Source organism: Lissotriton vulgaris, chromosome 12 (assembly GCF_964263255.1).
Source record: "Lissotriton vulgaris chromosome 12, aLisVul1.2, whole genome shotgun sequence".
Classification (NCBI taxonomy): Eukaryota; Metazoa; Chordata; class Amphibia; order Caudata; family Salamandridae; genus Lissotriton; species Lissotriton vulgaris.
In genome coordinates this window covers 678,959,779-678,985,330 of record NC_141700.1, presented here as the reverse complement: position 1 = coordinate 678,985,330, position 25,552 = coordinate 678,959,779, and the positions used below count along the sequence as shown (strand labels likewise).

General features: G+C 47.0%; 1 protein-coding gene across 1 annotated transcript in view; it reads right to left on the bottom strand.

Annotated features, from left to right (window-relative positions):
- CIBAR2 (CBY1 interacting BAR domain containing 2) overlaps positions 1-25,552 on the bottom strand; it is a 129,898-nt gene that overhangs the window by 13,596 nt on the left and 90,750 nt on the right. Inside the window, exon 7 of the mRNA XM_086945877.1 lies at positions 20,127-20,240. Within this exon, the coding sequence (XP_086802003.1) occupies positions 20,127-20,240 (114 nt within the window). The remainder of the gene's footprint in view (positions 1-20,126; positions 20,241-25,552) is intronic.

Here is a 25,552-nt window from a genome sequence, read left to right as displayed (position 1 = left end):
AAACACCAACTCGTGCACGCCTGGATGGTGCGACAGAACCAAGGATGCTCCGTAGACTACTTCAGCCTTCCCGCACGCAGAGCGGCGGGCTGAGAATCGCCTGCCGCAGCAGAGGCAACTCCGCCTGCCGAACTACACAGATTGAAGGAACCGGGGGAGACTCCAATCCACGGAGCTGCGCTTGACCAGAGCAATATGCAGGCTCCCCCTCTCAACACTGCACAGAATGTGAGAAGCTCACCAGGAGGGTGTCCGCCCCTGCACAGAGACGATTGCAGCTGAGACCATAGTGCAGTACCGCCTGGCATATGCGACATGAGTGGCCTCTTAGGATAGGCAGAGGTAGACCAGTTGTGCTGGGCAGGCGCTAATATCAATCAGGGAGAGCGTAGATCTCGGTTGGTGAGAAACCGCCGAGACGAGTGAATATATGTGATCCCAAAGACAGGACCTGAGTGGGAGCTGCCCTCTGAAATGCTCTTAAGATAATGCTGAACATAGGTCTAATTTGGGGCCAATGTTAGTGATTTAATTACTGCCTCAAAACCGTGGAAAGAGATCCGGATCTGGGAGGGGCGTGGCTTAGGCGCCGACCGGGATGGCTGCTTGAGCGTGTAGCTCTGCGCCGAGTCCCGCTATTATCCTGCAGAACTTGCCCTCGGTGCCCCTGGAGGTGTGAATCGGTTGCATGAGGGGTCGCTGACCCGGAGGAAAGAGTCCGGAGCCCGTCGGGACCCCGGGAGACGCTTGCTGCCGGACCTCGGAGCTTGGAAGGGGCCGGCCGGCGAACAAAGGAAAATGGCGGAGCTGGCCGCTCGGGAGCTCTAGAGGCTGCGCACCCGGCCGACACAGGCGTACTGGAGGCTGCTGGGCAGAGCGAGGGGAGCAGAGACCCGAGGCAGGGACCGTTGGAGTTGATCCAGAGCGGCGGTGGCAATCCATAATTGCGGTCCGGTGGGAGCGGTGGCCCTCCCCCTCCCGCTTCCCCGATCCCTGGCGAGAGGGCCTGGTGCTTGATTGATTGCCCTCGGGCGGCGGCGCTGATAGTTTGCGGGGACCGCTCGCCGACGGAGCAGCTGCGGCTTGGCTGGCGGAGCCAGCGGTAAACAGAGGGGCTCGATCGCCTGACTGAAGAGCGCAGAGGGGAGGCAACGGACTGTGAGGCGGATGTGGCATTGGGCTCGGCCCGGCCCCCCCCTGGATCCTGTATGCCCCGGGGAGCGACCGGAGCTGGAAGTGCTCCTTGTGCCTGGCAACCGGCGGCGGGGGCTGCCCAACTGGAGGTCGTGAGGCATTAGACCGGTGAAGAGGAGGATAAAGAGCAGGGCAGGCTGCAACATATACTGGTGGTGCTGGTTTGGGCAGTGGGCACGACTAGCCCTGAACTACGCCTGCCTGCTCGTTTTGGAGGGGTGCAGTGGGCTTGCTGCCCTGGATCTTGCGGCTCCTGGGGGTGCTGGTGGCATTAGGCGGCACACGGCCGTGGATCGGAGGTAGGAGGCTGTGCGCAGGAGGGGGCTTAAGGGTGTGATAAGGGCAGACTGGATCAGGGGCAGTGCTTGCTGGCCCGGTTGTCATGCACCACTGAGCAACGCCGGGAAGTGCCTGGAACCAAGCAGAAAGAGGGGTCACCACGGTGAACTGTGATCAGTGGAGGCAGCCCGGGAAGCGCATATTTCGCAATCAAGATGGCCGCTCTGGATGCTGGCTTCGCTGCGTCACAGAGACAGGAGGGTGCAATTGCCGTAGCCCAAGATGGCGGCGCTCAACCCCCATTGGAAGCCTCGCCGCAAGAACAGAGGCTGAACCAGCGCCTTGACGCTATCCTGGAGGCGATCGCAGCTACAAAGGAAACGCTGCATCAGGACACTGCGCAGGTGGCGACGGGGCTGGGCCTACTGAGGGCGGACCACGCCAAGCTCTCTGATAGAGTGAAATCGAACGAGCAACTGCTTCAAGACCTGAAACCGGCGGTGGTCACCGCAGAACATAAACTGACGGATATCATCCGCCGTCTGGCGATCCTGGAGCGACGAGCGGAGGATGCGGAAAGTCGTAGCCAGAGGAACAACGTGAGGGTGGTGGGGCTTCCAGAGAAAATTGAGAGCGGTGATGCGGTGTCCTATATGGAGAACTGGTTTAGAACAGTTGTGGCGCCGGAGGGTCTGTCTCCCTTCTTCTCCCTGGAGAGAGCGCATAGGGTCCCTGCCAAGCCGCCCCTGGAGGGCCGACCGCCTCGGCCGATGGTGGTCAAATTGCTGCACTATAAGGACCGTGATCTATTGATACAGAGGGCACGATCCCAGGGCCCTTTCCAGGTAGACAATAGCAGAGTCACGATCTTCCCGGATTACACGCAGGACGTTCAGAAGAGCCGAGCATCCTTTTTATCAGTGAAGAAGGAGCTGAGAGAGGAGGGGATCCAATATTCTTTGCTTTTTCCTGCCAAGCTGAGAGTGATCCTTGATGACAGGACCCACTTCTTTCAAAATCCTGACGAGGCATGGTCGTGGCTTGAACTGTATCGTGCAGGGACGGATCGGGCACACAAAAGCGGCAGGGATCGGCGAAAGCCAGTCAAGCTCAGAAAGTCACAGCGCATCCGCTCCCGGAATAAGCTCAAAAGGGCCGAGCGGGACGCACAAATGCCGGCTGACAGGAGGGGTGCGTTGGCGGCTACGGCGACCATCACAGGGTCGCAGCAGGAGGATCGGACTCGGAGGAGGAGGGAGAGAGATCCGGAGAGGACGACTCGGATGTGGGGGGTGCGGGGGGGCCGGCGGTCACCCCACAAACCGCGGATGGCTTGTTTAACGAGTGAGGCTTGAGGATAAGGAACAATTCCGGGGTGCCTGTAAGTACGGACTCTCCAGATCTTTATTGGACTACCAGGTATGGGGCTGTATGAGCAGTTTGGGACGGCGGGCGCGGGGTGGTAGCTCTGCCGCCCTGGTTCGGCACTCCATCGACCTCTTGAGGCCCTTAAGGCCTTCTGTGGTGACGACCACAGGTTAGTATAATGTGTGGGGAGTTAAAGGTTTGGAACAGGGCTGAAGCTGGGTTATTAGGTCCTGTCCTGGGGAGGGGGGTTTGGGGAGTTGTGGGGAATGTTTTGAGGGGGGCGTACAATTGCTGCAATGCGGGGGTCATTTGTTGGCTAGTGCCACTGTGTAGAAAAGTACTTCATGGGGACGTTACCTAACTTGAAATGTGTTACATGGAATGTCCGCGGTATTCGTACAATGGTGAAACGTCATAAGGTACATGCCTACTTAGTGAGGAGGGGAGTTCAGATTGCAATGCTTCAGGAAACTCACCTGACCAAGAAGGAGTGCAAGGCTTTACAGAAGAGGTGGCGGGGTCAGGTATTTGGCACAACATACTCAGCATTCGCCAGAGGGGTGCTAATATGGATACGGGCGGGCACGCCATTTCAAGTTACGAGTCAGCAGGTGGATCCCGAGGGCAGATATGTAGCAGTTGAGGGGCGACTTTATGGTAGGGAAGTGGTGCTGAGTAATATATATGCCCCCAACTCCGATCAAGCGCATTTCTTTGAGGGTTTATCGTGCTCGCTGGCTTATTTTTTAGCGGGCCCTATCTTATTGGCGGGAGATTTTAATTCCATATCTGATGTGCAGCTAGATAGGTCACACCCGCCACTGGTAGATTCCCCGGTACGCAGGCTGGCAACCCACAGGAGGGAATGGCAGGAACGGTGGGGTTTGGTGGATGTGTGGAGGGCACAGCATCCTGAGGTCAGGGACTATTCTTATTTTTCCACGCTGCATGACCTACATGTTAGATTAGACTCGGTGTTGTGTGGTGGCTCCTTGGCGAATGCGGTGACTCATTCTGAGTATTTGACTAGGACCATTTCAGATCATAATCCCCTGTTGATCTCAATGCAGTGGCAGCAGGTGAGATCAGCAGTTCCATCATGGCGACTGTGTCCGGATACACTGGAAGATCTGGTGTTCAGTGACGCGATTCGACAGGGCATTGACTGCTATTTTGAAGAAAATGGAGGCTCAGCCACGACAAGGTCGATTGAATGGGATGCGATGAAAGTAGTGGTGAGAGGGGTATGCATGGGTAGGTTTTCGAATGTGAGAAAGACTGTTTTGAGTGATCTTGCGAAAGCGGAAGAGGCGTTGAGGGGGCTAGAGCAGCGAAGGCCCGAGCGACCGGAGTTACAGGAGCGACTGATGCAGGCTAAAGAGGTGGTGGCGACAGACGGAAAGACTGCGGTGCTACGATTACAAGTTGTATGTTGTTAAGGTGCATGAGGAGCGGGATAAAGTGGGCACACTCCTTGCCAAGCTAGCTGATCCAGGACCTAGGGGGTGCCCGGTCATGAGTATAAGACGCGAAGATGGAGAGGTAGTTTATTCTCAATCAGCGGTACTGGCGCGCTTCCAATCCTACTATATGGGATTGTACGAATGCCACCTGGAGGCCGAAGCCTCGGAAAGAGGTGAATACCTGGATCCGATCCCCTTACCGATGGTGGATAACGATGAGGCAAAGGAACTGGGGGGGCCCATCACTTTGGCCGAGATAAGGGGGGCAATTAAACACATGGCACGGAGCAAAACACCAGGGGTAGATGGGTTACCGATAGAATTCTATGCCAAATTCATAGATATACTGGCGCCCAGACTGTTGACGGTATACGCGGAAGCGAAACAGGTGGGGTGTTTACCTGAGTCCATGAGGGAGGCACTAGTGGTGCCGCTGTTGAAGCCGGGCAGGGACGCGTTAGACGTGACCTCTTACCGCCCGTTGTCTATGCTAACGGTGGACTATAAGATCTTGAGTCGCATCCTGGCTACTAGGCTCCTGCCGCATATGACCACCCTGGTGCATAGGGATCAAGCGGGTTTCGTCCCGACCAGGAGCACTTCGATGAACATTCGACGTTTGATCCGAGTCATAGACGGCGCTGAAGCATCAACCCAGGATCATGTGGTGTTGGCAGTTGATATCGAAAAGGCGTTCGATAGCCTCGAATGGGAATACCTGGATGGAGTGCTGTTGAAGTTTGGGGTTGGGGAGGGGTTTCGGAGTTGGACGAGGGTGCTTTATTCATCGGCAAAGGCGCGAGTACGACTGGGGCCTATAGTATCTTCGGCATATCCGGTTTGTAGGGGAACACGACAGGGCTGTTCGCTGTCTCCTCTGCTATTTGCTTTGGCGATGGAGCCGTTGGCAGCACAGGCTCGATCGGGCGCCGTGTATGACGGGATAGCGCAAGGGCCTGAGTCGCACTACATATCACTATATGCTGATGATCTGTTATTGTACCTGGCAGATCCGGGGCGATCTCTAGAGGGTGCAGTGGACATGCTGAGCAGATTCGGGCGGCTGTCAGGCCTCAGGTTGAACTGGACTAAGACCTGTATATTCCCATTGCGGAAGAGTACGCTCTGTCCACAGCTAACAAGAGAGGCGATGTGGGAGCCCTCCTGTTTCACCTACTTAGGGGTGCGCATCTATCATGAGGCGGTGGACCTCTTGGAGGGGAACGTGGGGCGTTGTGTTCGCGCGCTGAAGGGTTGCATGGACTTCTGGGCCTCCCTCCCTCTGTCTGTGTTGGGTCGGGTGGCACTGTTGAAGATGGTGGCACTCCCGCGGCTACTCTATTATTTTCGAACGCTACCGGTATGGATCCCGCAGAGGTTCTTTAAAGAGTTGAAGACATTGGTGACCGGCTTCCTCTGGGGCCACGGACGACGCAGGGTAGCATTGAATACTCTGACTAGGCCCAAGATCGAAGGGGGGATGGCCGTCCCTGACTTTGAGTTATATTATCTGGCGGCACAACTCCAGGTATTAACACAGAATGTGGCCAGAGAATTTAGGGGTCCTGACCGTGAACGGGGGATTGGCATCCAGAGACATGTTTTGTCTTATATCATAATGCAACAGAAACTAGAAGTGAAGGAGCTTACGATAGAGGAAAGGACGCTTCAATTGTGTTGGAATAGGAGCTTAAAGAGAGCAAAAAGGGACCGGCCATATGCACCGGAAATACCGCTGGGAATGCTGACCGCGCTACCACATGGGGGCGATTGGTCCCAATTGTTGACGTGGGAGGAGCTGGGCTTGCAGGTGGTGGGAGACCTCTATATTGATGGGACGTTAGTCCCGTATCAGACGTTACAGGAGCAATTTGGCTTACCGGACGGAACCTTCCTACTGCACGCGGCAGTGGTGGCAGCGATGCAGCGATACTGGGGGGGAGGGCTGACAGAGCCGGAGGTGACCATGGCATGTCAATATGTGGTGATGGCAGCGGGCACCATCAAAGCAGTGACTTGCCTCCATACCAGAATGCTGAATGAGGGACTGGCGCCCTTGTTGGCACTGAAGTCGGGATGGGAGGTCAGCATAGGCAAACCCATACCGGATGCCATCTGGAGCCAGGTGTTGCGTCGGACCTGGAAGGGAACGAGGAACGCACAATTTCAGCAGGTGCATTTTTTTCATTGTCCATAGGGCGTACCTGACCCCGGAGAGGTTGAGACGGCACTTCCAGGTGCTTGACGCCATGTGCCTGAGATGTTTGGCGCCAGAGGTAGATCTGGATCATCTACTGTGGGGATGCCCGAAGTTGGGGGAGTATTGGCCGGAAGTGGGGGAACTCCTGAATGCTGTCACGGATAGGGAGGTAGACTTTGATATGGCGGCATGCCTGCTACTCTGGTTCCCGCATACTAGGAAGACTAAAATAACAAGCAAATTTATTGATTTGGGGATCATGCTGGCACAACGAGAAATAACTTGGCATTGGAAGTCCAGAGAAGGCCCGTCAGTGAGGAGATGGCGGAATGAGCTGTTGAAGTGGTCGGGCTGCGAGAGTGTGCTCAGGATGCGACAGGCAACTAGGACTGGCAATGAGAAATGCCTGGAGCTGGCGAGGTCCTGGGAGATAGTGGTTCAAGTGCTGCGGGACTATATGACGGATGATGCAGAGGGAGAGTAGAGATAGGATAGAATTCCATGTGGATCGAATGTTTGAGTGTAGATCCTGATGGGTGGCGTGCCTCAGCGTTAGGAAGGATTGTGGGTGCCCGCATTAGCAGCAGTTGAGGGGGGAGGAGGGAAGGGGGGGTGTTCATGGGGTAGAATGGTTCAGCACCGCGGAGCAGTCTGTTAGACCCAGATGGGCCTGGAAGGAGGTGGACAGGAATTGTTGGGAATGGACGAGGATGCAGCCTAGGGCTCGACGGTGCTGGGGGGGCGGGTATTGGAGGGGTAAAAGCAGATACTACACGGTATAACTGACCAGACGCCCGAAAAGGGCACACACTTAGGCATCTGCCGGGGAACGGAAATTTAGCGCGCCGCCCAGCCTCCGGTATGTGGGCTAATTGGCTGTGTAATGTATTTCTGTCATGTTAACTGTTGAGATGCCACAAGTGTACTGGTTGGACTATTTTGTGGTCTTGTTTCTAACTCTGCAATAAAAATATATTAAAAAAAAAAAAAAAAGAGATCCGGATCTGGTGCGTGGCTCGGGTCTCGCATGCAGCAGTCCCCTGCTCATAGCCATGCGGCCTGCGGAGACGACGGCGCGCCGCAAGACCCGATTGTGGGCAACGCTGAAACGTGCATGATAAGCCTGTTCTCCTGCAGCTAACAGCATAGTGAAGATCACGCTGGGATCGATCAACTAGTGAGGATGGGCAAATAGGTCCGCTATGCAACCAGTGACCAAGAGCAGAGCTCACACACTAGACCAACACTGGAGGTCAGCAAAGCGACAGACACGCCCTGCCTCAGACCTAGACAAAAATCCCCAGTCACTGAGATCAATATGTACAGTCAGACAAAAAACCACAGCGCAAGTAGCCCATGTGGCTGTCGCACAATAAAGAAGCAACAGGAGACGCAGAAACTGCTAGACACAATGGGCAGAACTGAGAAAACAAGCCAAACTGCAGTTCGAACCATGGAAAATGCCCCAAACTCAGGGAGATCGCGAACAGCAGATGACCGACCAACTCACTAAGGCCTCACAATCCACAGATGATAACCGCAAATCACTTCATGAAGCATAGCCTCACCTCAACAGAAACCAAGATGGACTCAATGCTCAAATTAATAGACTTCATGGCCCAAAAACTGGAGAAACAGGACGCCGAATTAGGGAAGCGGAACAGAGATTCTCCGACCTGGAAGATAATTCAGCGGCAAGGAAGACACAATTGACACAAATGGATCGTCTTTTAAAAGTAATTGCTGCAAGAATGGGAACCTCCAAGCGTGCTCTAGATGTAATATACGGATTTTAGGTGTGCCAGACAGCACCAACACCGGAAAATGGAAGACTATGTGGAAAGCACCACTTTGGAGCTGAAGCTTTCTCTGCACAGCTGGTAGTGGAAAGAACACATCGCTCACTTGGACTGAGACCACCCCCAGGAGATCCATCCAGACCCATCATTTCCAAGTTGCTCAAATTACCAGGACCGTGATACAGCACTCCATTAGCCAGGACCAAGCAGCAGATCGCAATAGACAGGCATACTATCAACCTATACCTGAACTTCACGAGTACAAGAAGCCAGGAGGAAGTTCTTCGAGTTAAGAAGAAACGGGCACAAACTGATTATGCAATGATGTATCTGGTGCGCCTCCAAGTCACCCATCAGGGGAAGAAGCATTTCTTCACGAACACGCAACAAGTGGAGGACTTCCTCAAATTACTTAAAAGGAATCAGACCAATCAAGAGAGAGATGGCTGTGATGACCACTCGCCATCCCGCTATCAGAGAACGAGTAACTAGACTCCTGTTGGACTGGTCGTGAGTGTGGTGGGGAGTTGCACAATCGACAACGTCCTTGAGTCACCAGGACTTGCATGTTATTTAAAATGTAATAGTTAAAGTTATGCAAGATTTTACCATTGCTATCACTTGTCTGTATTGCCCTTACAGTTTAATGAGCACATTCCTCGACTGTTCCAGGCACCCCTCTCTCTCTCTCTTTCTCTTAACCCTTGGGTGGCAGTGAACAGGTTGTTGTGCCCTCTGGTGCCACTCTCTTTAAGGATCTCTTGGGCGGTAGGACCTCTACACCTCATCCCTTCCCTTCTTCTTCATTTCACTTCTTTCTTATTTACTGTTTGAAAAAACTGTGGTGCTTATTCATGACAAAAGCAAGCAAAAAGAATTCCCTGCTGTTGCAGTGGTTAGTTAATGACCAGGTTCACGAGGGTGGGTTTAATGACCTCAACAAGTTTGGGTTGTCGATGTGGGCGGGGGGAGGTAAGAGGTTATGTCTCATTACGTGCAAAGCACACAATGCAGGCAGGAGTACATTGCAGTCACAAAGACATACACGTAAAAGGACAGCTTACCTCCACAACCCAATAGCTCACCTACCACTCACGCTTGCATAACAGATCCCCAAAAATTAGAGAAACACTTTATGACCTGGAACGTGCAGGGACTTGGAAACCCACGTAAATGTAGGCAAATCCTGGCCCATTGGATAGAAATGGTACCCACATAACAATGCTACAGGAAACCCATCTTAATCCCAAAGGGCCTCAACGGTTTGCCACCCGATGGGCGGAGCATAGATGCTTCATATATTCCACATATTCTATGGGCACGGCGATCATGGTTAAGAAAAACACACCATACATACCTACGGGAACACTGCAAGACCCACAGGGCCAATTCAGTATTATCTGGGGCAAACTGGTCTCCCACTCCATTACACTGGTCAGCTGCTATGGATCCAACACAGACTACCCACTGTTTTTCCCTAATCTATGGGGCAAAATAATGGCCATTGGATCTACCTACATGATTTGGGGGCAGAGACTTTAACACAACACTCACACCAGCGTTGGATAGATCACATTACCAGCCACATCACAACACCAATACCCAGCGGCAGGTCCAAGACATATTTACTGAGAATTGCCTCTTAGACACTTGGCGACATCTACACCCAGGGCAGAAGGAGGGTACTTAATATGCCTCAGCACATGCTACATGGTCACGTCTGGATTACTGGTTGGTTTCCAGGGGGCTGGGTTCCTGGCTTACACGGGTCAAGCATCTTGCACGCACCTACTAAGACCACTCTCCAGTGGAGATGAGACTCAATCCTCCGGGAGCATATGTTCTCCACATGACCTGGCGCATCAACTCAACAATGCTACTAGACACGGTGTTCCGTGCAAATATGGGTCAAGACTTACATGAATACTTTCAACGCAATATTGGTACAGTTGATCATATAGTGAAGGTATGGGAGGCTTTTAAAGTCACTATGAGAGGGATTTGTATCGTCAAAGGTGGCGGAGTGTTTAGGGATCTGCGGTCAACTCTTAATCGCCAAGTAGGAGAAATTAAACAAATGGAGCACAGGCTCGGCCACTCCCAGGCGTCATCAGAACAGGTAGCACTTAGGGACAAAATATCTGAATACCGAGACACAGCAGACCGGTAATTCCTATTTCTGGGCAAATATTTTAAAGCCTGCAGATATGGGGAGAGGGAAAGGCCGGGCAAGGCGCTAGCTGACCAAATCCGCTTTTTGAACTACATATTGGAAATCCAGACACCAGGGGGAGTGAGATAAGCCTGATATTCTCCAAACCTTTAGGAAGTATTACTCATCACTTTACACCACAAAAAGACAACATCCAATCACACGGTTGCCCTATCTAGAACAGGTTGCTTTTGGCTGGTAGGGGGAAGCGCGGAGGGACTTCCTCTCCGCTAAGATTGAAGAGGGTGAGATTCAGGCAGCGATCATGCAACTTTGCTCGAGCCGAGCCCCTGGCCTAGATGGCCTACCAGCTGACTTTTACAAGGCATATGTGGGAAATTTAGTTCCTATTCTAAAAAAGTGTATGAAGCGGCCAAGGAATCAGAAACCCTCTGCCCCACTATGCGGGAAGCTGCCATCATCTTATTACTTAAACTGGGAAAGCCACTCTCCATGATCAACTGTGACGTAAAAATCTTAGCAGGTTAAGCCTACTCATGGGGACACTAGCACTACCTGATCAAGCCAGATTTGTACCGGGCAGAGCCTCCTTGTATAACCTCAGAAACCTCTTTACGATTATACAAGATATTGATCCAGAGCTAGCAGCAGTAGTGGTATTTTTAAACGCGTCCATGGCGTTAGATTCAGTGGAGTGGGACTTTCTATTAGGGATATGTAAGAATCCAGGAAACAGGTTAAAATCCAAGAAGCTTTATTCAGTAGCACAGCATCATGTAAGCAGCTTCAAAGTCCAGGTACAACTGACTCAAGGATGCAGAATGCATCACTAGGAAAGTTCTGAGAACCAGAACACAATGAACCAGGTCTCATGCCATTAAAGGGAAGTAATAAAAGGCAAGAAATATAATGCAGGATGTAACACATCTCCCCCACAAAATGAAAAACAAGGAAATTAACATATGTACAAAATCATAACAACAACAAAAGCAACATATTATACATAGTCCCGTAAAGACAAGGGTTTCTTACGAATTCGGAAATCTTCCTTGATTCTAGAGGCAATAGTATCAGGAGAAAACCTAGAAAACTTATCTGGTATAGAATTGGAACAATTCTGAGAATGAGATTGAGTATTCGTACCAGACTGGATAGGACACTTGGCAACCTTGCTTACATTCCAGACCTTTCCATCTTGCGTGATGACAGAGTTTTTGAAAACATTCTTGACCTGAATGGGTCTACCATATTTGCTCACACCCTTGCTAACAAATGAAGGTTTCAGAATCTTGGCCCAATCTCCCACAACCAAACCATGCTCTCTTGCCTTCCACCTCTTATTATACCACACAGCAGATTTATTCTGTTTAGAAGCATCTCTGTCCGCAATAAGCTTGACATCCACAACATCCTCACAAAAAGCCTTACACTTCTCCTTGAACCACCAAGGACAGATAACAGAAGCTGGATCTCTTCCCTTAAGTAACTTGAATGGACTAACTTCCGTGGTTGTGTGTGGAGTTATGCGGTAATGCCAAAGTTTCTCTCTGAGGATATTCAACCAATCACCCTTTTCCTTAATAGCATCCACAATAAAGTTCTTTAACACACGGTTGAATCGCTCGACCTGACCGTTCTCATGCGGTTCGTAGAGAGAAGTCCTAACATGTTTAATATTACAAGACTGTAAAAATGACTGCATTTCTGATGAGACCAATTGTACTCCATTGTCTGACACCAAAACAGAAGGACAACCTTCTCTAGAAAATACTTCCTGAAAGAACAAAATAATAACCTCGGAAGTGATCTTTGACACAAATTTTACTTCTGGCCATTTTGAATGGTAATCAATAATTACAAGAGCAACGAGAAGACTCAGGCAAAATATTAAACGGACCAGAAATATCAAAAGCAATGTTGTTCCACGGAACTTCAGGTCACACTACAGACTTAAGGGGTGGAACAACAACCTTCAACATCTTGTCTTTGTCACAACACTCACTGCATTCCCTGACCACACGATCTACAAACCTGTCCAAACCTGGCCACCAAAAATTCAACCTAATAAGACGCTTCATGGCAGAGATTCCAGGATGGGTTTTATGTGCCAACTTAAGTATCAACTCCTGAACACCAACCGGTGGAACACACTTGTCACCTTTAAAAACCAAATTACCTTCACAGAACAATTCATCAGCAACATGGAAAAACGGAACAATATCTTCTCTGATATTGGCTTTGCTGGGCCAACCTTCCAACAAGTATTTCCTCAATGTAATTAACTTATCATCTTCTTCCTGACATTTGAACCAGAACTGTTCAGTGATCTCTTGATACTGAGTATCCACAAAATCTTGCAAACTAGACACAAAATCTACATCTTTACACCCACTTGCACTGTCAACTAAACCAAGACAAGGAAGACGTGATAAGCAATCAGCCGTAACATTTTTCTTTCCAGGTATATATTCCACCGTAAAACTATATTCTTGCAACTTAGATGTCAAACGTGCAATCCTCGCTGTAGAATTCCATCCTCCTCCCACTGATAAAATATGGACAAGGGGCTTATGATCAGTTCTCAAAACGAACTTACTACCCCAAATGTAGATTCTAAAATGTTCTATAGCCCACACACATGACAGTAACTCCCGCTCAATAACTGCATACCTGCGCTCTGTCTCACTCAGCGTCCTGGATGAAAAAGCGACATTCCACTCTGACACACCATCCGTTTGGGAAAGCACACATCCCAAACCGTACAAGCTCGCATCTGTGGTAATTATACATTTTTTTCCCATTCTAAAGGGTCTCAAAGTTGGTGAATTAACAATGTCTTTTTTGATCTCAGAAAAAGCATTTTCTTGCTCTGTGTCCCAAACAAATTCATTCTTTTGTCTTAAAAGTTTTCTCAAAGGCTCCATTTTAGTAGCAAAATTAGCAACAAACTTGCTGTAATACTCACACATGCCCGAGAAGGACAAAAGTTGTTCCTTAGTACTGGGAGCTGGGGCATTAAGAATGGCTTCCACATTTGATTTCTTTGGAACCAAACCTTCCCCTGAAAGAGTATGCCCCAAATACTCCACTGATTTTCTAAACAAATTGCATTTATGTGCTTTAAGAGTGAGACCATAGTTTTGCAATCTGGAACATACTTCATTAAGGTGGGCAGAATGTTCTGCATTATTTTTAGAGAAGATCAGAATGTCATCCTGAAAGCACTTAACATAAGAATCAAGGTCTCTAAAAATCTGAAACATTACCCGCTGGAAAACAGAAGCGGCAGAAGCCAAACCAAATGGCATTCTTCTGTACTGGAAGAGACCCATGGGTGTAATAAAGGCAGTGAATTTTTTAGATTCTTCTGTTAACTCTATTTGATGGTACGCTGACCTAAGGTCCAGGGTGGAAAAGATCTGCGCACCATGAAAAAGTGAAACCAATTCATTGATATTTGGAAGCGGATGACAATCTATAACAATGTTTGAATTGAGAGCCCTCAAATCAATACAGACTCTCAATTTTTGATCAGGTTTTCGTACAAGAACTATGGGCGAAACCCACTCAGATGACTATGGGTTCGATGATATTATCCTTCAAAAGATCATCCAGCATATCTTTTAATTCAGATCTAACATTAAGAGGTACACCTCTCAATTTTTGTTTCACAGGAATAGCACCATCTTTTAAAACTATTTTGTGTGCAAAGCCTTTCAATTTTCCTAGTTGATCGCAAAAGACTGTCAAATTTTTTACTCCAAAAAGAAGTAACATCCTCTTCCCCATTACTAATGCTATTAACCATCTCTTGATCGCTACAAAGTTCAATGGGATCTTTAGCTCGTGGATTCAATTTGATACCGAGTTCCCATTGATCTTGCCATCCAAGAACATTTACTCCCTTGAAAGCTATGTACAGTTTGATATAGGCAAACCTACCTCTAAAAGTCAAAGGCACATTTAAAAATCCCTCAATAGAAATGTTGCTTCCATTAAAGCTCTCAGCTAAAATATCAGATGGTTGTAATTTAGAAAAATCACACACATCATGTAATTTCTCATCAAAGTATTGTTTGGTAATAATGGTCCATGGGGACCCAGAATCTACCATTAATTCAACCTCAACCCCCAAAATGTCAAAGATGCATTTAGGTGATTTCTTACTAGTTAAAACAATGGTACCACTCTGTAAAATGGAAACAACATATCCTCTTGTAACTTCTTGTGATGCGATTTCAGAATTGTTAACTGAAGACACCTTGATAGGAGTATGAAAAGTAGAAACAGAACGTGATTGTCCTGTTCGTCCCTGTGTATTAAAACGTTTTTCCCTGCAAACATTACCAAAGTGTCCCATTTTACCACATACATTGCAAGTTCTATTTAAGGCAGGACATCCTGGAAAAGAAGCGATATGTGACTTATTGCCACACCTAAAACAGGACATTGAATTCCCGTTAATATCAGGTTTCCTATAATTACCACTTGACCAATTTTTAGTACCAGTATGTTTTTCTTCATTCTTGGGCTTAACTAAGCACACTTCTTCCTCAACATTAGTTTTGTTGCTATTGGCACTTTGTTTATCTACAATATCCATCCATTTTTCAGACATTTCAGTAGACTTAGCAATAGCAATACTTTCTTCCAAACTAGGATCACCTAAGCACCAACGTTTGTCTTGAACTTTCTTATTCTTAACGTGAACAATGATTTTGTCACGTATCATTTCATCAGCCATTGTGCCAAAATTACAACGTAAAGTTAATGCTCTTAAAGAAGTGAGAAAATCATCAAATGATTCATCCTGTTTCTGTGCCCTGGTGTAAAATTTAAAAGGATTGAGGGCAATATTGGCAGTAGGTTTAAATCTTTTTTCGAGTCTAGCCAGAGCTTCAGAATAAACATTAAGATTATCGCCACTTCCAGAAGGAGGAGTAACCTGAGGTAAAGTTCTAAAAATCTCTTGCCCTTCTGAACCTAAGCAATGCAACAATATACTTTTTTTTCTCTCCGCACCCATTCGCTCTCCATCAATGGCCCTCATGTAATTGAAAAATTCCTCCTTCCATCTTGCCCAAGGTAAAGGAGGATCACCCTTGATTTGTAAAAATTTTGCAGGAGGGTCGAATTGCATTTTTTTAAAAATAACAAGGTACCTTGCAAATGTAAAATGAAACCTCTTAAAATGTACTTTAAAATAAATGTACTTGAATGAAACTATATGGCAAACAATATAAATCTAATGGCAAACACACTAATATGTTATGTAAAACAGGATAAAAGAGTCATTGTATTAACAGAAAAGGAAGTTCTTCCATGTGATGTGAAGAAAGTACCTTCGTGAATCAAAGTGACACACAGTTCAAAACGAAGTAAAAATGATGTAAGTAGTCCCAGAGGAATGACGAAAACTTTGAAAATCAAACCCCAGAAGAAAGCGCTGTCAAGTTAGAGGCAATGACACGGCGCTGTGAAGTTAGCGGCAATAACACGGTATCTCCGTGAAGATTTGCAAATAATACGTTGCTAGGTAACTGGAAGCTTATAAAGCAAAATAAAATGGCGGCACGTTGCACGTTGCACGCAGCGTCAATAGAACGTATCGTGCGCTGCGTGTAGGATGACGATGGTCACGATGCTAGCTGGCGTTGCTAAGCGACATCAAACGAACACAGGAAGTGTTGACGTCTGAATGCTCCGTTCTCCGCACCGCGTTCAGGAATGCAGGCAGGGGGCTGGAATCTTCGCTTCCAATAGCGAGTTCTACAGCTCAGTGTCCGCTCGGCAGAAAGTTGGAATCTTCAGCAAACTGTGCGTTGGGAAGAATTGAAAGATGCACAGGTCCAAATATACTGTAATTTACACAAAAACAAGCCGCAGATCTTTCAAATAATAAGAAAGGCAAGGGGAAAAATCCAAGAAGCCACAAATAAGAATTAAAAATTTTCCTCAGAGGACCAAAAGGCAAAATATCCAGAAAAGTCAGAAGAATGGTCCAAATGAAATAAAATGGGGTTCACTCCGCTCCTGTGCTATAGATGGCTGGAGTCCTCGTCGCCAAATTTTGTAAGAACCCAGGAAACAGGTTAAAATCCAAGAAGCTTTATTCAGTAGCACAGCATCATGTAAGCAGCTTCAAAGTCCAGGTACAACTGACTCAAGGATGCAGAATGCATCACTAGGAAATTTCTGAGAATCAGAACACAATGAACCAGGTCTCATGCCATTAAAGGGGAAGTAATAAAAGGCAAGAAATATAATGCAGGATGTAACAGGATACTACAGAGAATGTGATTACTGCAAGTGTTTATGTTTCGGATACAACTGTTATACCAACAACCACAAGCTAGAGCTTCGGTAAATGGGGTGAGCTCGGCCCCCTTCCTTATTATGAGAGGCACAAGGCAGGGGTGTCTGCTCTCCCGCCTGTTATTTACATTGGCCACTGAGCTGTTGGCGGCCAAACTCCACCAACACCATTATGGAGGGACACTTTGCTACCCTACCAGACATGTCTTGACATCACTATACGAAGTTGACATTACATTATATATTCGGGAACCACAGGTTAGTCTTAACCCCATTTTACGGGAATTCATAGCCTTTGGTGAACTATCAGGAGTCAAAATCAATTGGGAGAAATCCCAGTTATTTCCGCCTACCGCCACAGCCCAACCCTATGCACTATATTACCCTATTGTGTAGCGCCCTGATGAGGTAAAATACTAGGGGATAACTATTGCAAGAGATAAAGCGGAACTACTCCAGGCTAATTACAGGTGAACGCTCGAAAATTTACCGGAGTCCATTATCAGATGGATCGCCTTAACTCTGTCCGTAGCAGGTAGGATATCCCTGATGAAAATGGTTATCCTTCCTATACTACTACACTTCTTTATTAACATATCCTTTAGTCCAGGCCGCACTTTCTTTAAAACCTTGAAATCCCAACCAATAAGGCTTACTGGGGAGTGGCAAACAACACAGATTGAATTGGAGGACACTGACTCTACCCTTTACACAGGGTGGTTTCGAAGCACCTGACTTCGAACTGTACTACCTCAATGCGCAGGCACACCTTGCGACAAACTGGCTCACACTGCCCCAGTACATGCCACACCTAGTGGTAGAGCAATGCTACATGGAGCAGACACCATTGTTGGGATTCAAAGCATCACACGCCCGAGAGAGAGAGATACTGATCCTACTAAAGTGGCATGCACTGTGATAGCATGGCAGAAAATTGCGAAGAGATTTGATATAGCTATGATGTATTTGCCCTTGCTTTCACTGGCTCGCCACCCAGTAACTAAGATATCGCCAGTTACTAAAAAAGGTTAAAATTGCGAAATGGGGCGATCTCTATATAGGAGGGGTCTTCTGATCAAAGGACCAATTTTTCCTGAACACCGAACCCACGCCGATGGAGCTCTTTATGTATGTCAGACTACGGCAAAGTGTGAAGGCAGCCACCCACGCCTGAATTCCCCAACGAACCGCCTATGCCACTTCCATTATATCGCCTACTACAGAGCACTAGCCCTTCACATGTAGTATCGCTCATGTACCACAACACGCAAACTGCTACACATAGCTACCAGATCGGATCCCGGCTTTACTGGGAGGAAGAACTGGGTACACGACTTAGCGATAACCAATAGGTCTATTGCTGCCAACAGACTAGCTGCGTCTCGGCTAGCAGCAGGGTACACATCATACCTTTAAGTACCTTCATAGATTATACTATAAGCCAGTTAAAATGCATAAGTTTCAGCTGCGGGACAATGATGCTTGCGACCCGTGTGGGAAGGAGAAGCCAGGTTTTCTGCATGGTGCTTTGAAATGTGCCCCATCAAACATTACTTGAATCAGATATTCAAGGCTTTGGGACAGATGACTCTAGCCCCACTGACCGCATCTCCCGTTGTTGCGCTCTTAGGATATACGGAAGAGAGCCCTCCTACATACAGACGATATGTGAAGCTGGGGCTGCTGATGGCCAAACACAAAGTGGCGTGTAGATGGAGCAGAGGGCAGGCACCTCAATTTAAAGAATGGCTACAAGACCTCCTATTTTCGCAAGAACAAACACGGACTTATGTGGAGCTACTCTCCATATCCTCTAGGCCAAAAGACATATGGGATCCTCAACGTACCTATCCAATTGCTTACCTTAAAATAATTAACAGACAAGGAAACGCAACCGGAGAGAGGGAATGAAAGAACTTTCCCTGCCATGGACCAACTACATCCTACTGAGAGCTAGGCTGAAATCTCACGGCACATTCAGGATATAGAGCTCACATAATGCGTCAACATGAGGGAAACACCTTTTTTTCTGTCCAACGAGCTATGGTACAGGTATTTACAAGTCTAAATGTTATATATGATTGCGATATGAATTGTATTCTCCATGTGTTATAAGAGATACAGACATTGCCTATGTTACTATGACTGTACCTTGATTTGAAAAGGGATATTAAAGAAAATTACAAAAAGTAAATACCCGAAGCAAGTCTGAGTATGGGGACGCTCCCCCTTTGAGCAAAATAAAACGAGTGAGCTGAAAGGCATACAAAAGTCAATTGTTAATATACTTCTATGACACTAATGTTACAATATATCCGCAGAGCCCTATACTATTGTTGCTAGAAGAAAGCGATTTAGTGACAAGTGCGATATTATAGAAACCACCTCAAACAAATAATATAATTAATAATAACACTGAAAAAGAAACTTTAAAGAAGAGGTTATAGTATAGTAAAGGGCAACACTTTACACATTTTTTGTTATGACTATTAGCAAGGCATGGTAGATATATATTGAAAAAGACGTTCAGAAAGTGATCAGACAGAGCAACATACAACAGAAAAAGAAAAAGATGATACTAAGAACTGGAGATGAAGACAAGCTATTGGAGAGAGTTCATCACTAAGGATTTCATTTATCTTCTGGTGGGCCAGTTGCCAAAAGGCTGGGGTGCAGAAGCACCACGTTGTTTGGCCCATACGAGGCAGGCATGATCAATTTGAAGTTAGCCAAGGGGTCGGCAGCTTTTGGAACCACAACTGTTCCAGTTTTAAAGCTGGGAATACCATTGGTGATAAGAGTGGTGGTTGGTTTGTTATGTCATGGTAGCACAGAGGACCTGGCAGTAAGTTTATTTAATTTCTATTCTCCATTAAACCAATGTCCCTGATTCACTGGGAACTCTACCAGTAATCTTTTCAAAATAATTTCCATGGGTAAATCCACTGCAGACCACTTTTCATGGAAATATGATGCCTGCTGGGAAAACAGCGGTACAAAAGGGGGTGGTGATGGACGGAGCATGGGAAAACAACCATCTTCAACACTGTAAAAGAGGCGGACGCTACTCTGAAATGGGATAATCGAGCAGGCACCATTTTTTTGTGACTGCCCTGTATTCACTCATCTCTAAAATGCAATGGACATAGGTTCTTTTGGGACAAGCGCCACTGCACTCGACCCCCAATAAAAAACATTTTAATATATTACTATGCCAGATCTCATCAATTAGTATGCAATGGATAAATTAACTGAGGAGATTGACAAAACTAACATTCTGCATTCATTGTAAGCATGACTTACAGATTTCCTAAAGACACTGAGCTTAAACTCACCTCAATATCTTTCTCCATGTCACAGTTTTGCATGTTTTGGAAGGCACCTGAGTAGACTTCAAGTGCTCTAGCATGAAAAATCATCTCGATGGTTAGAAATTCTGAGAAAATTTGCTGCAGGGGATACAAATGACATGTAATCAATTTCAGTTGGTTGGAAATCAATTTGTAAATCCGTACGTCTACAGTAGCATCAGATATTTTGATTAAAAATAATTCTCAGAGTTTCACATCTGTGTGCAATTTGTAACCCTACAAACAGACCTGCTAACTAAGGAAGCAGAGAAGGACTACTACAAACGCATATGAACATGTGTGCAAATAACAATGCATCCACTGGTGAATCACATGCCAATGTCTGCCTTGTCCCAATTCGTACAATGAAGAAATTGCATATAGGATTCTGCAATCCCACTGAGATGTAGCATCAAACCGCTAAAAGTAATTGTTACAAATTTAAATGAATACACCGTTATTCAAATTTTATTTTGAATATATAATAAAAGAAGTGCACTACTTGTACAACACACAACCTTTTTGTGCAGGACTGCTCTTACAAAAGGCACGTTCAAATGACTGGTGCATTTATTTTATTTGATAACATCAGGTGCATGCAAAAAACATTCTGATTGCATATAGCAAATTAATACAATCTAAAAATGTGGTTCAGTTGAACATAGAAAAGATATTAAAAACAAAAGCAAAAACCATGGAGAATGAAGATTCTTCCAAGGTGGAACTGGGAGCTTTCAAATGCTGTTCTAGAAACATTTCTGAGTAAATTGGACTGTTCTGGAGATCAAGTTTAAATAACATGCTGAACTGTGTGAGACAGCCATGTGAAGCTTGAGAGGATGGACAAAATGTAAGACTATTTCCAAGATGTACACACTGGAGTAGGAGCAAAGCTGATTTGCTTATGGTTAGTCTAGAGTGGCAAAGTAGGCACAAGGGATGTCTGGAAGGCAGAGAGTAATTACAAGTATAATTGTAATTATCAATGGCTGAGTTGGTTCAAGTATTCCACTCAGCACCTTTTTGTTTTCTTCAGTGCGACGACCAAGGAAAGAAACGTGTCCCGTGCAGATTGCACCAAAGGAATCAAGATATATCTTACTGTAAAAGCCTAATAGACCAACATTGGTCTGGGGTTGATTATGTTCCCCATCTGGAGGGCACCTGGCCTGGTAATTCGGGCTGGACCATTCCTATTGGAGTGAGACCAAGGCTGATGGCTTATGGTTTTTGGCTAGGGTGGCGTGGACGCACAAAAAGATGCACTTGAGTGACATTGAACTTGTGGATTGGATTCAAATGAATTCTGAAGCAATAACATAAGTAAAGAAATCTCCGATCAGTTGTGTGCCAGATTTCCGAACCGTTGACCCTCCAGGATGAAGGGCGAGTGGTCTACTTGTGTAAGTCACCACATCCTGGTCAACTTCGATTGATGGAAGCCTTAAAATGTCTGCATTGGTCTTATGGCCACGGAATTTAAAAGTGTTTAATTTAGGAGGTAAATAACAAGAGCTGACCTCTCTACCTTTAGGTTGTTGAATGTGAAGTTTGTCCTGCTGCTTATTAGAATCAACATATTTTACAGCAACCTGTTCGACGAAACAAATGCAGTCCTGAATCGGGACAACCAAGCTACTGAAAAGGGGAAAATATGACTTCAATGTAAGACAAGTCATTTACCAGGATTGACAGCATTGTTTTTATTTGCTTTTCAGCCCTTTCCGAGGAGCAAGCAGGATAGATCAACAAACACAAACTGGTTTTGTAATTAAACATACAAGCCAATGCTGCCTATAGAACTGCAGCACTGGCTATTCAAGCTGTCAGCCAGTGAGCACAAACAGTGCCCTGCACCAGCCCAGTCCAGCATGTATTGGGATTACTCGATTTTGATCCAAGATAGACTCCAAAGTATGCTAATCTGCACACACAAAATCACGTTTCTCCTCTCTCTACCTCACAGTTTATTGGAGGGTCTGCTCACTCCCCTTTCCTTATGTTTATAGAGGTTATTCCACAGAAGTTCATCCTCATGAATATCAGCCAATAAGTGAAGCTATTTACCAGCAATGTCAAAGAGTGGAGAGAGAGAGGGCACCATTCACAAGGTCAACATGGAAGTCACTGGTGCCTATTTGCTTAATTAACGTTGTAAATACTGAATTATTGACTTGTCAATTTCCAAGCAACCAGGTGTTGCTAAAGGCACTCAACTGCTACCATTGTCAAGCCTTTGCCAGACCATTCCTGTCATCCTATATTCACATTTTAAGTAGCTTTGCCTTTAGGGCAGCTCATGTTCAATTGGCCAGGTATTTCGAAGTATGGTGGACGGCCCAGAATGGTCTGAACAATAGGTCTTCCTGGATAACTTTAAAGTACATATATTCAGATCTTAACCACCTCAAGTTGACACCACAAGAAGCACTGCTTGAAACATTCAAGAAGAGGTTATAGTCCAGCAGCTTTAAGGTTTCCTTGACCCTTAAGGATGTCTTGATTCACAGGCTTTGGCCCAGAGCACATCGACCCCAAGACCACACTCAGAGGCACCCTCCTTTACAGACCACCAGGACCCCGCGCAAAATTCAGTGAAGACATCACGGACTTCATCACTCCACACGCGCTCCCCTCCAAAGATTACATCCTTCTGGGAGACCTCAACTTTCACCTTGAAAAGAACAACGACCGCAACACCACCACCCTCTTGGACAACCTCGCCAACCTCGGACTTAAACAACTGGTCACTTCCCCCACCCACATCGCAGGTCACACACTCGACCCCATCTTCACCTCCAGCAATCATGTCTCCTTCAGCCACACTACGGATCTCCTCTGGACTGACCACAGCTGCGTTCACTTCACCTACAACAAGCCGAAACCCACCAACCACCTCCAACCAACTCTGCAAAGAAACTGGAACAAAATCACCATCGACCAGATCTCCTCATCGCTCCTTCTTAACACCCCAGCCCACTCTTCTAACCCAGACCAAGCCGCCGCCAACTTCACCCTATGGTTATCCAACACCGCCGACATCCTAGCACCACTGAAAAAACGTCAACGCAAACCTGGCAGCAAGAAGGCCTCATGGTTCAACGATGATCTTAAGAAGTCCAAGAAACTCTGCCGCTCCCTTGAAAAGGCCTGGAAAAAAGACCCTACCACTAGCACTAAGGACGCCTTCAAAAACGCCACCCGCACACACCACCAACTAATCCGAAAGGCCAAGAAAACAGCATTCAAGGATCGACTAGACAACAACGCCCACAACAGCAAGGAACTTTTCAACATCGTCAAGGAATTTACCAACCCCTCGGCCAACTCCAACGACATCACCCCTCTCAAGCCCTCTGCGACTCCCTGGCTTTATTCTTCCACAACAAAATTGCAGACATCCACAACAGCTTCGACAACCAACCCGGAGACCAACCCACCCAACCATATGCTGAACATTCTCCCCCCTTGAACACTCTCAACGACTGGAACCCAATCTCCACTAAGGACACCATCCGCCTGATGAACTCTATCCACTCAGGATCCCCCACAGACCCATGTCCTCACCACATCTTCAACAAAGCAGACTCCGTCATAGCACCTCACCTCCGAGACATCATCAACTGCTCCTTCAACTCCGCCACCTTCCCGGAAAGCTGGAAACACGCTGAACTCACCGCCCTTCTGAAAAAACCCACAGCGGACCCCACCGAACTCAAAAATTACCGCCCCATATTGCTCCTTCCTTTCCCAGCCAAAGTCATCGAGAAAGCTGTCAACAACCAACTCGCCGCTTTCCTCGAAGCCAACAAATCCCTTGACTCCTCACAATCTGGCTTCCGAGCAAAACACAGCACTGAGACCGCCCTCATCGCAGCAACAGACGACATTCGAACTCTACTGGACAATGGAGACACAGTCGCCCTCATCCTCCTCGACCTCTCTGCAGCCTTCGACACAGTCTGCCACAGCACCCTTTTGCAACGCCTCAGAAACATCGGAATACAAGGAAAAGCACTTGAATGGATCACCTCGTTCCTCACCGGAAGAACCCAGAGAGTCCGCCTTCCACCATTCAAATCCGAGGCCACTGAAGTCATCTGTGGCGTACCACAAGGATCCTCACTCAGTCCCACCCTCTTCAACGTATACATGAGCCCCCTTGCGGCCATCGCTCGCCAACACAACCTCAACATCATCTCCTACGCGGATGACACTCAACTGATCCTTTCTCTCACCAATGACCCCAGCACCGCCAAATCAAACCTACACGAAGGAATGAAAGAAGTTGCCGAATGGATGAAACAAAGCCGTCTGAAACTGAACTCAGATAAAACAGAAGTCCTCATCTTAGGTACATCCCCCTCTGCATGGGACGACTCTTGGTGGCCGGAAGCCCTTGGAAAAGCACCCATCCCGACAGACCACGCACGGAACCTAGGCGTTATCCTGGACTCTTCACTCTCAATGAACAGACAAGTCAATGCCGTATCCTCATCCTGCTTCAACATTCTTCGCATGCTCAAAAAAACATTTCGCTGGATCCCCACCGAAACCAGAAAAACAGTCACCCATGCTCTGGTCACGAGCCGACTGGACTACGGAAACACCCTCTACGCAGGTACTACCGCTAAACTTCAGAAGAAACTCCAACGAATCCAAAATGCCTCAGCCAGGATCATATTAGACATACCGCGGAACGAACACATCTCAGGCCACCTGAAAGACCTCCACTGGCTACCCGTCAATAAGAGGATCACTTTCCGACTGCTAACCCACGCACACAAATCACTCTACGACATCGGACCAGAATGCCTCAACTCACGACTGTCCTTCTACACCCCCTCCCGCCAACTACGTTCTTCCAGCCAAGCCCTCGCCACTGTACCCCGCATCAACAAGACCACCATGGGAGGCAGATCCTTCTCATACCTGGCAGCTAAAACATGGAACTCACTCCCCACCTACCTTCGCCTTACCCAGAACCACCTAGCTTTTAGAAAGCAACTTAAAACGTGGATATTTGACAAGTAATCCTCCTCCCCTCCCTAAGCGCCTTGAGACCCTCTGGGTATGTAGTGTGCTATATAAATTCTCTGACTTGACTTGACTAGAGCACAAGATTAAAACCTCTTTTGTATAAATAATGGACAATAGCATGTGCTAATTTGCAGCTATAAAAGGACACTGTGGGGTGCCATAGTTTGCTTTATTGCCCAGCTTTATTTAGCATCTACCTGAAGCACTAGTGGACCAGCTTTATTCACAGGATAGGTTATTACAGATGCACATCAATGTTGCTTACATTTATCTAAAGATAAGAATAAGTGAGACATTCTTCAGTGCTTACTAGCTTGTGGGTTAAAGGTGAAAGAAAAAGAATACCTAACCCAGGCAAAGGCTGAGTTGTT